This window comes from Oncorhynchus gorbuscha, linkage group LG16 (genome assembly GCF_021184085.1).
Source record: "Oncorhynchus gorbuscha isolate QuinsamMale2020 ecotype Even-year linkage group LG16, OgorEven_v1.0, whole genome shotgun sequence".
NCBI lineage: Eukaryota > Metazoa > Chordata > Actinopteri > Salmoniformes > Salmonidae > Oncorhynchus > Oncorhynchus gorbuscha.
In genome coordinates, this window is record NC_060188.1 from 51796540 (window position 1) to 51808769 (window position 12230).

Consider the following 12230-nt stretch of genomic DNA (forward strand, 5'->3'; position numbering starts at 1 on the left):
CAACATGCCTAGGCGAACCCACTGAGCAATACGATCTCCCCTCTGCCCATCACTTGTCTGTCTGGAAAGCATCCACAAATAAAAAAACGTGTGCTGGGCGGGGTCAGGGCTTCTCTAAAAAGTGACTGGCATCTTTGAATGCAGGGTCAGATTTGGTTGTGGTGCGCGGGCAAAATATTGCAATTTCCGAAACAGCAACTTTTAAAACATGGATTTCATGTTGTAATGTTAACAAGGTACCAAAAAGTAGTTAGAAATGTTTTCATTTTATTGAAACAACTTGTAGCGATGATGAAAATGACATAATTTAGGCTGTAATGATATCTAAAATTCTAATCATTAGGTCATCACACCATTGCTATAGTAACAGACACGAATAGTTTATCGAATCCCATTGTGACGTAGAGGGACATTATTTGGCATGACAAGCTCCCTAGCAGCCAGGGGCCCAAAGCAACCGCTGATGTTGCTTAGGCCTGGAGCCCTGTTTGGCTGAAATGCATTGTGAAATACACAGGTGCCTAATCTTCATTGGCTGTGTGTGAGAATAAAAGTGGTTATCAACATTGATAGAGGGGTTGATATTGAATGGATGGATAAAGATAGTATTTTTTTTTTTAAAGACTCAAAACGGAAATATTAATACTCCACCCTGAATATTGTTTCAGATCAGTTCCACTTGTTCAGAGTTATAGAAATACACACATTTGGAGTTTAGCGATAGTGCAAGTCAAACATTTGGACACACCTACTCATTCCAGGATTTTTATTTGTACTATTTTCTACATTGTAGAATAAGTAAAGACAACTATGACATAATAATAAAATGCCATTTAGCAGACGCTTTTATCCAAAGCGACTTACAGTCATGTGTGCATACATTCTACGTATGGGTGGTCCCAGGGATCGAACCCACTACCCTGGCGTTACAAGCGCCATGCTCTACCAACTGAGCTACAGAAGGACCACATAACACGTATGGAATCATGTAGCAACCAAAAAAAGTGTTTTACAAATCAAAATACATTTTAGATTCTTCAAAGTAGCCACCCTTTGCCTTGATGACAGCACTCTTGGCATTCTCTCAACCAGCTTCAGGAAGAATGCTTTTCCAACAGTCTTGAAGGAGTTCCATTGAATGAGTAGGTGTCCAAACTTTTGACTCGTACATGTTATAAATGATCTTCGTAATAATACATGGTTGGTTGCAGAGGGGGAGACATTTGCAGGTCTTGCCAAGTCTAGACTGGAGCCTGTTCTTGGCACAGCTCCCTGAAACCCATCCAAAAATAGACAAATCTGCTCTCCAAAGATCTCTGCCTGGCCAATTGTTCACGGGAGATAGGGATATTGCGAGACAACTCAGAAACTCAGTTAAAATGTACTTTTTTTTTTTTTTTTTACATAGAGCTTCCTATTGATTGATTCTGAAACTGAACAAATTTTTCCATGAGTTTCCAAGTCAGTAATTTCAGAGTATTCTTGAACGCGGCATAAATCTGTGGCAATCAAAGCACCAACACCTCACTTGGTGTAATGTTGTTACATGGCTTTCTTCTGAATATGGGGCACTACTGTACACAGAATACACTTGACCCATATAATATTCTCACCTTTGTGCCAAATGACAGTATCCTATCACTAACACTTGTTAAATCTAGCGTAATGTATTGCATGACAAGTACATGATATGTTTCACCTAGGGGTCAGACACCACATGATAAAAGGCAGGGAGCTTTGGTCAGGACCAGGTAATGACATGCTAGGAAAGAAGATAATGTGTGTATCAATCATGCCTGATTCTATGAGAAAACACTGCGGATATGAATTTCATTAAAAATAAAAAACACCAGCAATTATTGGGAACATAGATCTTATTTTAGAAGAACTCACTACATAACACAGAAAATATACATAAGTATTTTGTCTTTGTACATTAGGCAAGTAAACTGCAATAGTCCATCAGACAGAATAAAATAATAAACCATGGGAAAAATCAGGGATCAGGGGAATAGAGGGTAAAGAAAAAAGGGCACGGGCACACACTCTTTCACACATTTTAAATCAAAACCCCAAAACTACCAGCAAGAAAACCTCAAGTTAAAAGCATGCATAACAAATCCTACCTAGGACACAACACAATTTATCTCCTTTATCATGGTGAATACAAGAGAAATAGGTCTCCACATCACCCTAATCAGATTTTTTTTTATTTTTATAAATAAGTCGGTTTACCACACAGAGGGGAAAGTTATTGCAAAACCAAATTTAACCAATATTTGAATTACACATTGTGCTGATGTTGTACAAACTTACAGGGTGTTAAGCAATTTCTCATATTTTTCTGAAACTCTGGTTCAATACAGGGGGCAATTGCCAAGCAATTTAATAGGAGGCACTTTTTTGAGAAAAAAATTATAATTAAAAACTTACACGTATGACTTCAATTTGTGCATGCATGACTTGTAATGGTTATGTCCATCTCCGAAGAAACACACCTGAACTTGACAAATTGGATCATATGTTAAATGTTGACTTACAGCAACTTTTCCTGAAGTGCTGAGGTGAATGAACCCAACATGACAAGCAAGCTACAGTATGTGTAATGCACCCTTATGTCCATCTGCCATAAATGCAAATCCGGCCTGATATTTCGGTCATTCTAGAACCAAAGCAGCTCTCCTCCAATAGAGGGATTCTACAACAGCATTGCATTCTTACCATTCTGCTCCCTACAAGGCCTCCTGTTCGTAAAGCAACCTGTAACAGAACTGAACTCATGCACACTAGAGCAGATGTTGAAGAAGTGGAATAAAAACATACGAATCTATAGGACTCAGATTCTACCTACAGAAACACTATTTATTTGGTACTAAGTGTCTTGCTGGATGGGATAGGGACAATTGATATATTATCCAGTTTTATGTCTGTGCTATATACAGGTCTTTACAATATCTTCCTGAAATCCAGTTCATAGACTTTTAAAAAAAAACTTGGTTATTCATCTTTTGCTTTGTTGTTGGCACTTGCTTGGCGGTTTTCAGTCAGGATCTGGTAACAGCTGTTATGTTCTATTGCAGCCTATTGTTGCCAGACGGTTTCTGACAGTCAATGAAGACCAGCCATGCAATAGGGTGGTAGAGTGCAGGAAAACATAGCTTTGTTGTTTCTCAATTGGAGACCTGTGTAAGACAAGAACAGGCAACTTAGCACATATTGGATATACTGTAATAAACTTCCGGCATAGACTTTCAGAGACTTCAACAGGTATGAATGAACCATCTACATATTTCATTTGAAGTGTGAACAGTATAGTAAGTTACTCAGATGCCATATAATAGCATTGAGACCTCCTCAAAATCACAACACTTGGTTTATAAAAGATCCAAGGGGCAAAAGTCCACTACACTTACCCTGAAAAAGTGAAGCAAGATGCCTCTTGATAAGTAATCACTCAAAGGCAGTCTCTTGGCTCTTTCTTACACAACGGGCCACTTTCCTTTTGAACTCCCCATGTCGGTCTTCCCTCCACTCTTTCTGCAGGGGGAACAATGACGGGGGAAAACATTTTAGTTGAAAGATGACAGATTCTTGCTCTCCAAAGGCAAATATTCGGCTTGGGAACATGGAACATTCAGAATTATGTGCACTATAGGATGAAATATACCATTAAAAGGTCCAATTCAGTCGTTTTAAACTCAATATCAAATTATTTCTGGGTCACAATTAAGTACCAAACTCCATCCCACCAAAACAGGTTGAAATTTCAGGTGGTCTTTTCAAACAGCTCTTACACGAAAAGGGCATCATCAGCATTTTCACAATATTATTATAACGTCAGTGTGGAAATTTATATAAAACACAGGAAATCATGTTGACTGCACTGGGCCTTGAACTCCTTTTGTCCTAATTAACCATCCACAGATTGTCGATATATAAAGAACCATAATCAGAGTGAGCTCAAACCCCTGATTTGGCCCCTCAGGTGAAAATGAGACTTACTGCAGCGTCTACATTGGCAGGAGAGTCTCCGTTAGGGTCCGCCAACATGGAAATAACACTAATCATAATGGTTTCCACTGTGTGGATGGGCAGCCAGCGCTCCTCAGGCTTCTCATAGCCATACTTATCTTCACCAGGCTCGTGCAAAATAGATATACATACGTCCCCGTTCTTGTCAACTGCAAACAGGATAAGAGACATGAAATTAGAACAGATTTATATTCTTATTTCTGTGTGCATGCATGTAACTGTGTGAAAATAACTGCCAGAGTAAAGGATTTTGGTGGGTTCCAAAAAAGTATTACTTTACTGAGAAACACTACTGATCCTCCTGAGGGATAGCCTACATTTCCCCAAAAGTAAACAGACAAAAATAGTGCAAATAATTTCAAGAGAAAACAAACCCAGTGCAATACACTCATACTTACCATTAGGGTGCCATAAATCTGTGATAAATTTCATTTTAGGGGGCCTGAGAGGGTAGTCCTTGGGAAACGTGAGATGTGCTTTAAACACACCGCCTTCACTGTAGCAGAGAGAAATATGGTTCATTATAGTCAAATATCAGGGGTTGGAATATGTGACAAATGGAAAAAGTCTAACGTTTAAACAGCAATTAAAAATATATATTTTTCTGTTAAAACAATAAGAACATTTATAATTCCACGTGATGATCACATTTTGTCCGGACCTCTGGCAGCCTCTATGGGGGTGCCACAGGGTTCAATTCTCGGACCAACTCTTTTCTCTGTATATATCAATGATGTCGCACTTGCTGAGGGTTGATTTGATCCACCTCTATGCAGACGACACCATTCTGTATACATCTGGCCCTTCTTTGGACAATGTTAACAAACCTCTAAACAAGTTTCAATGGCTTCCAACTGCTCTTAAACGCTAGTAAAACTAAATGCATGCTCTTCAACCGATCGCTGCCCGCACCTGCCTGCCCGCCTAGCATCACTACTCTGGATGGTTCCGACTTAGAATGTGGACAACTATAAATACCTAGGTGTCTGGCAAGACTAAACTCTCCTTCCAGACTCATATTAAGCATCTCCATTCCAAAATTAAATCTGGAGTCAGCTTCCTATTTCACAACAAAGCCTCCTTCACTCATGCTACCAAACATACCCTCGTAAAACTGACTATGCTGCTGATCCTTGACTTTGGCGATGTCATTTACAAAAGCCTCCAACACTCTACTCAGCAAACTGGATGCAGTCCATCACAGTGCCATCCGTTTTGTCACCAAAGCCCCATATACTATCCACCATTGCGACCCGAATGCTCTCGTTGGCTGGTCCTTGCTACATATTTGTCGCCAAACCTACTGGCTCTATAAGTCTTTGCTAGGTAATGCTCCGCCTTATCTCAGCTCACTGGACAGCATAGCAACACCCACCCGTAGCACACGCTCCAGCAGGTATATTTCACTGGTCATCCCCAAAGCCAACACCTCTTTGGCCTCTTTCTTTCCAGTTCTCTGCTGGCAATGACTGGAACGAATCACCAAAATCATTGAAGTTGGAGACCTATATATCTCTCACTAACTTCAAGCATCGGCTGTCAGAGCAGTTTACCGATCGCTGCAGCTGTACACAGCCCATCTGTAAATAGCCCATCCAACCAACTACCTACCTAATCCCCATATTTCTTTTTCCCATCTCTTTTGCACACCAGTATTTCTACTTGCACATTCTCATCTGCATATCTATCACTCCAGTGTTAATTGCTAAATTGTAATTACTTCACCACTATGGCCTATTTATTGCCTTACTTTACAGGCACACAATGTATACAGATTTTTTTCTATTGTGTTATTGACTGTACGTTCGTTTATCCCATGTGTAACTCTGTGTTGTTGTTTTTGTCGCACTGCTTTGCTTTATCTTGGCCAGGTCGCAGTTGTAAATGAGAACTTGTTCTAAACTGGACTACATGGTTAAATAAAGGTGAAATAAAAAATAAAGAACATTGCAGATGTTCTAGAGAAAATTTTATTATCTATGCTGGAGTTGGAAGAGGACAGTTATAGTTGTCGTTTTAATTAGTCTAGCTGACGTTAGCTAGCTAGTTTCTCTCAGTTTGATGCAGTCAACACAAAATACTATGTAATCAGATGAGATGATAAATAACTAGCAATAAGGTCGTCTACCAGCACAAATCAACTTGGTTGCCCTCTCTCCCCCTCCCTGCTCCCCTCATCATTCACAGATGCATACCGCACAGTTCCAGTTAATAAAGTAGCAAAAAATAGTATTTTTTTTCAGATCACAATTTCATTTAAACGTTCAATTTTAAAATAGTTGAAAAGATCCCAAAATATTTACATGAACGGACAACTGCTGTATATGACAAATAGAAAATTCCTCCTCACATCCACATACTCCCCAGCTGGCTTATCAACCCACCCACACAGCAAAATCAGAGTGGAACTGTGCTGGCAGACTTACTAGCATGTGTCTGGTGGGCCGATGATTAAGACTTCCCATCTGTAGAGGTCATTATCGTCTATCAAGCCTGCTGAGAATCCTTCCACTGGGTTCTTATTCAGCTCTGGTAAATAAAGAGAAAACATTTTAACATAATTTGGTTTTCATCAGAAATAAATATACAAAAATAAATGGCTCTTTGTGATATTTGACTCTTGAACTTCATCCAGTCAATAAAGTAAGAAGTACATCTCTCAAATCAGTTGTGTTGGAATGCTGGATTCAGTACTCAGATTTAAATGTTCCTCTCTGTGAACATAAATCTGTTAACCTTTAAATCATTTGTTTCCCTATTATTAAGTAGCAATTTAAACAACTCAAACTGCTAACTCAAAAGTGCAATGAGGTTTAAATGTGCTGTCACTCTGGCAGCCAGTCCCCTGATGTGCTAAAACAGCAGCACAGTCAAAGGACTGCACCCATCTGTCACACCATGGGCTCTGGTCCTAAAAGAATCAACTGCGTGTGGTTTCCAACCATTTAATTTCCTCTCGAAACAACCATTTAAAAAATGAAGTCTACTAAAAGAGACATGTGAATGGTCCCAATAATGCACCTCTAACTGTATAAGTAATTGGTGAAGCATTGGGAAGCAAATATTCACTAACTTGATCAGGCCTTGTGCAACTCAACCTCCAACTCAAAGCACAGGAGCAGTGACCACTAATGCTGCTGATGGAGGTGAGTGAGGAGTTAAATGGCTACTGCAGTAGTAGGTTACACACCCTTTCAAAAGCAACCCTGAAGAGTGCGTTTAGGTTTTCATAGTTACTTTTAAAATCATATCAACGGATTTATTCAAGCAAATGTTTCATTATTTTGCACAGCCACATAGGGCTTTAGAAGGAGGTGTTCTCCCTCCGCTGAGAACTTGGCAAGGAGCCGCAGTATTAGGGTCCTGTAAAATCTGTTATTTTCTGCCTGATTCCGTTTTGCTTTTCTAAGTTTTCATTTCCTTCTATTTTTCCGGTTTTCACTCTCAGCATTACACCTGGTATAATAGAAAACCAAACTAAATGGGATGTTCTAAGTCCGCAACAACATTTAAACCACATCAGGAGATGTCTGGAGAAATTGATTTAGAAAAATCCATATCTCAGACTGGCCAAAAAATATATATATTAAGATGGGCAAAAGAACACAGACACAGAGTAACTCCGCCTAGAAGGCCAGCATCCCGGAGTCGCCTCTGCACTGTTGATGTTGAGACTGGCGTTTTGCGGGTACTATTTAATGAAGCTGCCAGTTGAAGACTTGTGAGGTGTCTGTTTCTCAAACTAGACTAATGTACTTGGCCTCACACTCCTCATTCTAGTCTATTCTGACAGTTTGCGCTGTGAAGGGAGTAGTACCATGGTGTACGAGATCTTCACTTGGCAATTTCTCGCACGGAATAGCATTCATTTATCAGAACAAGAATAGACTGACAAGTTTCCGAGGAAAGTTATTTGTTTCTGGCCATTTTGAGTCTGTAATGAAACCCACAAATGCTGATGCTCCATATACTCAACTAGTCTAAAGTAGGCCAGTTTTATTGCTTCTTTAATCACAACAACAGTTTTCAGCTTTACAAACATAAATGCAAAAGGGTTTTGTAATGATCAATTAGCCTTTTCAAATGATAAACTTGGATTAGCTAACACAACATGCCATTGGAACACAGGAGTGATGGTTGCTGATAATGGGCCTCTGAATTGAACATCTACATAAGTGTACAAAATCAGCCATTTCCAGCTACAATAGTTATTTACAACATTAACAATGTCTAATTGCCTTTACCAATGCAGGTGGTAACATTCAAATAAAACCCAGCCCTTAAACAAAACAGGTTGAAAATAATTTGTATGTCATATCATAGGAAAAGATATCACACACTGATTTTCACGAAGTGGGCAGTTCGGATTTGTCACTTCAAGCCCAAATATCATACTTTGACTAAAACGACGATTTACTAATTTAAATGGTTGTGCAACGTCATGGGTAAACTCTGGCCATCATCTAGATGTGGGTATAATCTAGATCTGGGTAAAGCCAAAATGCCACAAATGTAACTTTTATTTAATTAGGCAAGCCAGTTCAGAACACATTTTTATTCACAATGACGGCCTACCCCGGTGCCACCCTACGGGACTCAATCACAGCCGGATGTGATGCAGCCTGGATTCGAACCAGGTACTGCAGTGACGCGTCTTGCACTGAGATGCAGTGTCTTAGACCACTGCGCCTCTCGGGAGCACAAATGTTCCAACTATATTTAATTATTTTTCTCAATTGTGATTTGCGATTCAACCGTCATATTTCAAAGTCCTTCCTCCAAAGGTCCCCTGTATGGATTCAATTTCGTAAAAAAGATGGACTATCGTAGCACAAGTCAAATAACGTTACTTAACAGATTGAACACACTTAACTGAACCAGCCGTTAACTAAACTCACCGCTCCGTCTTCGCCAATGTTAATATAAAGACCTGACAATTGTGCATCAATGGCTACAGTTGACATGTGTCCGCTTATGTTAGCTAGACGTCTAAATGACGTTCAAAACAAAGGGGTAACAAACGTGTAATTAGTAAGCTACCGGTGAATCGTTTCGCGTCCACAGAACAAAACCAATGTAGACGTTCCTAAAACATGACCAAAACATACATCTAGCGTTAGATGGCTAGCCATTGAACTATTTTATCAACCGAAACTTTGTGGAAACATAGCTACAAAAATGTCCTATATCAACTGTCTGTAGCTAGCTTCGTAACTGCCTCGCTCGCTGCCACTGGTGGGCTTACTTTATGTATTAAACTATCAAAATTAAGTAATCAAAAGATGACATTTCACACCATAGTCCATACATGACAGTATATAAAACCCGAAACAAAGATTAGTTAGTTAATGTTCGCTCGCTAGCATAGCAACCCGACATGCAATCAGCGCGTTAGCCGGCTACGTTAGCCACCAGTTTATAAATTACCTGCCAGCTGTCTCCTGAGTAACAGTGCTGCCTGAGGCTCCGTCATGTTTTACAATTTGGATTTTAAAATGTTAGCTAGCTAATATTGCGAGGTGAGAGAATTAGCTAGCAACTTTCAATAAATAATGCCAGTGCTTTTTTTCTAGTCTGTTTTGCTCAACATTCTCATTTTGGGGCACATGCGCACTAAAAAAAACCAGTAAAGCCGCGTGAAGGCAATTATCAGTACAAGCAACAGCACTTGTGACATCACCTTCTTCTTCAGGTGGAATTTTGACAGCCTCTGCATATAAAATCCTCTGGACGGCCCTGACTTTGACAACCTCATTTTCACCACAGTTGCAACACTTCAATGCTCAAAAAAGTAAAAATGCTCACTAGAGGCAGTGTATATGTTGTACATTTTGAGATGTGAATTATGAACGTTTTTTCAGTTTGAGCACCTGCCCCCTGAAAGGTCTGTGTATGCCCCTGATCGAGAACTGCCCTACTGGAAGGACAACCATCTCTGCAGCACTCCACCAATCATGCCTTTATGTTAGTGGCCAGATGGAAGCCACTTCTTTTCTAATGTAAAAAATAGGGGCCACAATGAAAATAAGTCCCAGCCTTTATTTAATTTAATTTTAATTGCATTTCATTATTTAGTTTACTTCTTTTAAGGGGTGGATCAGCTTAATATTGCAGAAAGATGGTTGCTTCCATCAATGCAATTGTCTACATCATTTCCAAACCCCCATATATTTTGGGGGTAAATATATATATATCCTTATACCTACACGTATGCATACTTATACACATATATACATATACATACCCATATAGATATACATACTTTTAAAAGAATATACCTTTATTATTCCTCCTGCAAACCCTACCACCCTTCCCCCAATTGGAGTAAACTAATAAACACTTAGGGTTCTAACTTTAGTTTACACATTTTATACACATTTACAGACACAATCTATTTGACAATAGTTATATTTTGTTTGTTTTTAGTCCTTCCTCTATTTCTGATGTCCATCAAGTTTGATTTCTATTTATAACTGTGCTATTTCACAACATTTCTGAACCTATAAACATTTTACAGACCCCGTATGTTTTACATTGGTTATCTTGTTATTAGTCCCACCCTTCAGCTCCATTCAACCCCTCCCATCTATCTCTCAACATCATCCATTTTGGATTTATTTTTGCCATGTATTTTTCAACTATGTTGTGATGCAACTGTGCAGTGATTAAGTCCCCGCCTTTATTGTGGAATCCTAGTCACTTAAAATAATATTTTGTGCTGTGTGTAAATGTATGTTTTTTAACTGACAAATCAATCAATCAATCAATCCAAACTGTGCAGCGGCCATTGGATGAATGGAAGGAGACATCTGTTGCAAAATACCAAAAACGTTAATGACATTCAGAGAGCCTTCAAGCCTTCATTACTGGGTAGGCCTATAAGGTAGGGAGGGATGTATTTTCTGTCTGTCAAGATTGACATGGTCTATTTAGGGTGGTGTTAAAAACACAAACCATGATATTGAGGTGCCAAAAGTTGGAATGCTTGTTTATTGGTTGTGTGGTGCACTGGCACAGAAGCCTGTTGGTGGAAAATTTGTTGCAAAAATGTTAAAGAATTATAAATATGTTATGAAAATGTAAAAAAAATCTGATTTCCAACTTTGAACTAATGAAAAAGGCAGGAAAAGTGTGCTTGTTCGTGGTGGTCAGCAAACCCTCAACGTTCTGGCCCGTAGCCCTGCGTGGCATCGACAGTGCTACAAAAGCATGTTGAAGTGGCAAAGTCGATATTCATGTTTATAAACACAGGGTTGCTACAGTTATTGTTATTTGTGGTTGTGAACATTATTTAGAGTTAATTCTGTGAGAGGAAGGTTAGGCAATTGTTTTTACAGTACAAGGGGAGGGTAATGTGAAGAGAGAAAAAAATATGTTGGGGAGGGGGGTGCATTTGTATTTAGGACACATGTTCCACACACACCCACACAGTCGTGAAGTGGGCGGGAGGCTGAAAAGATTTGGCATTGGCTCTTGGATCCTCATAAAGTTCTGCAGCTGCACCATAGTTGGCATCTTGACTAGCTGCATCACCGCTTGGTATAGCAAATGCATCGTCCTCGACCACTACAGAGGGTGGTGTGGACAGAGGGTGGTGGGGCTGAGCTCTCTGCCATCCAGAGCCTCTATATCAGACGGCGTCAGAGGAAGGCCCGAAAAATTGCCAAAGACTTCAGCCAACCAATCCATAGATTGTTCACTCTCCTACCATCCAGCCAAAGGAGCATTTGCTCTCGGAACAACAGACTCCGAGACAGCTTCTACCCTCAAGCCATAAGACCGCTAAAAAGCCAGGCTGCTAAATAGTCAATTAATGGTACCCGAACTATCTGCATTGACTCTATCATGCACTGACCCTACGCACACTCACTAGACTACACTATATGCACACTCACTTACACATACTACATTGACACTCCCACACAAAACCCACACACATTCACATAGACTACATGCACACACACTTTTACACTCATCATTTGCTGCTGCTACTCTGTTCTTTATTTTACTCTTATTATTATCTATCCTGATGCCTAGTCACTTTACCTTCCCTTCATGGACATATCTACCTCAAATACCTCATTCCTCTGCACATTAATCTGTTCTTGAGTATTTTATTTTATTCCTCGTCGTGTTACTATTTTATTATTATTTTTAAACTCTGCATTATTGGGAAAGTCTCGTAAGGAAGCATTTCA

At 39.6% G+C, this 12230-nt stretch overlaps 1 protein-coding gene across 1 annotated transcript; it reads right to left on the bottom strand.

The window, feature by feature from the left end:
- Positions 1 to 1856: 1856 nt before the first annotated feature.
- Positions 1857 to 9666, bottom strand: LOC124000476 (ubiquitin-conjugating enzyme E2 G1). Its single transcript, XM_046306851.1, has 6 exons — positions 9460 to 9666; positions 6459 to 6561; positions 4431 to 4528; positions 4003 to 4181; positions 3414 to 3537; positions 1857 to 3182 (listed from the first exon to the last, which is right to left on the bottom strand). Exons 1-5 carry the CDS (start codon positions 9503 to 9505, stop codon positions 3451 to 3453), a joined length of 513 nt encoding a protein of 170 aa, XP_046162807.1. The 5' UTR covers positions 9506 to 9666; the 3' UTR covers positions 1857 to 3182; positions 3414 to 3450.
- Between the last annotated feature and the right edge of the window lie 2564 nt (positions 9667 to 12230).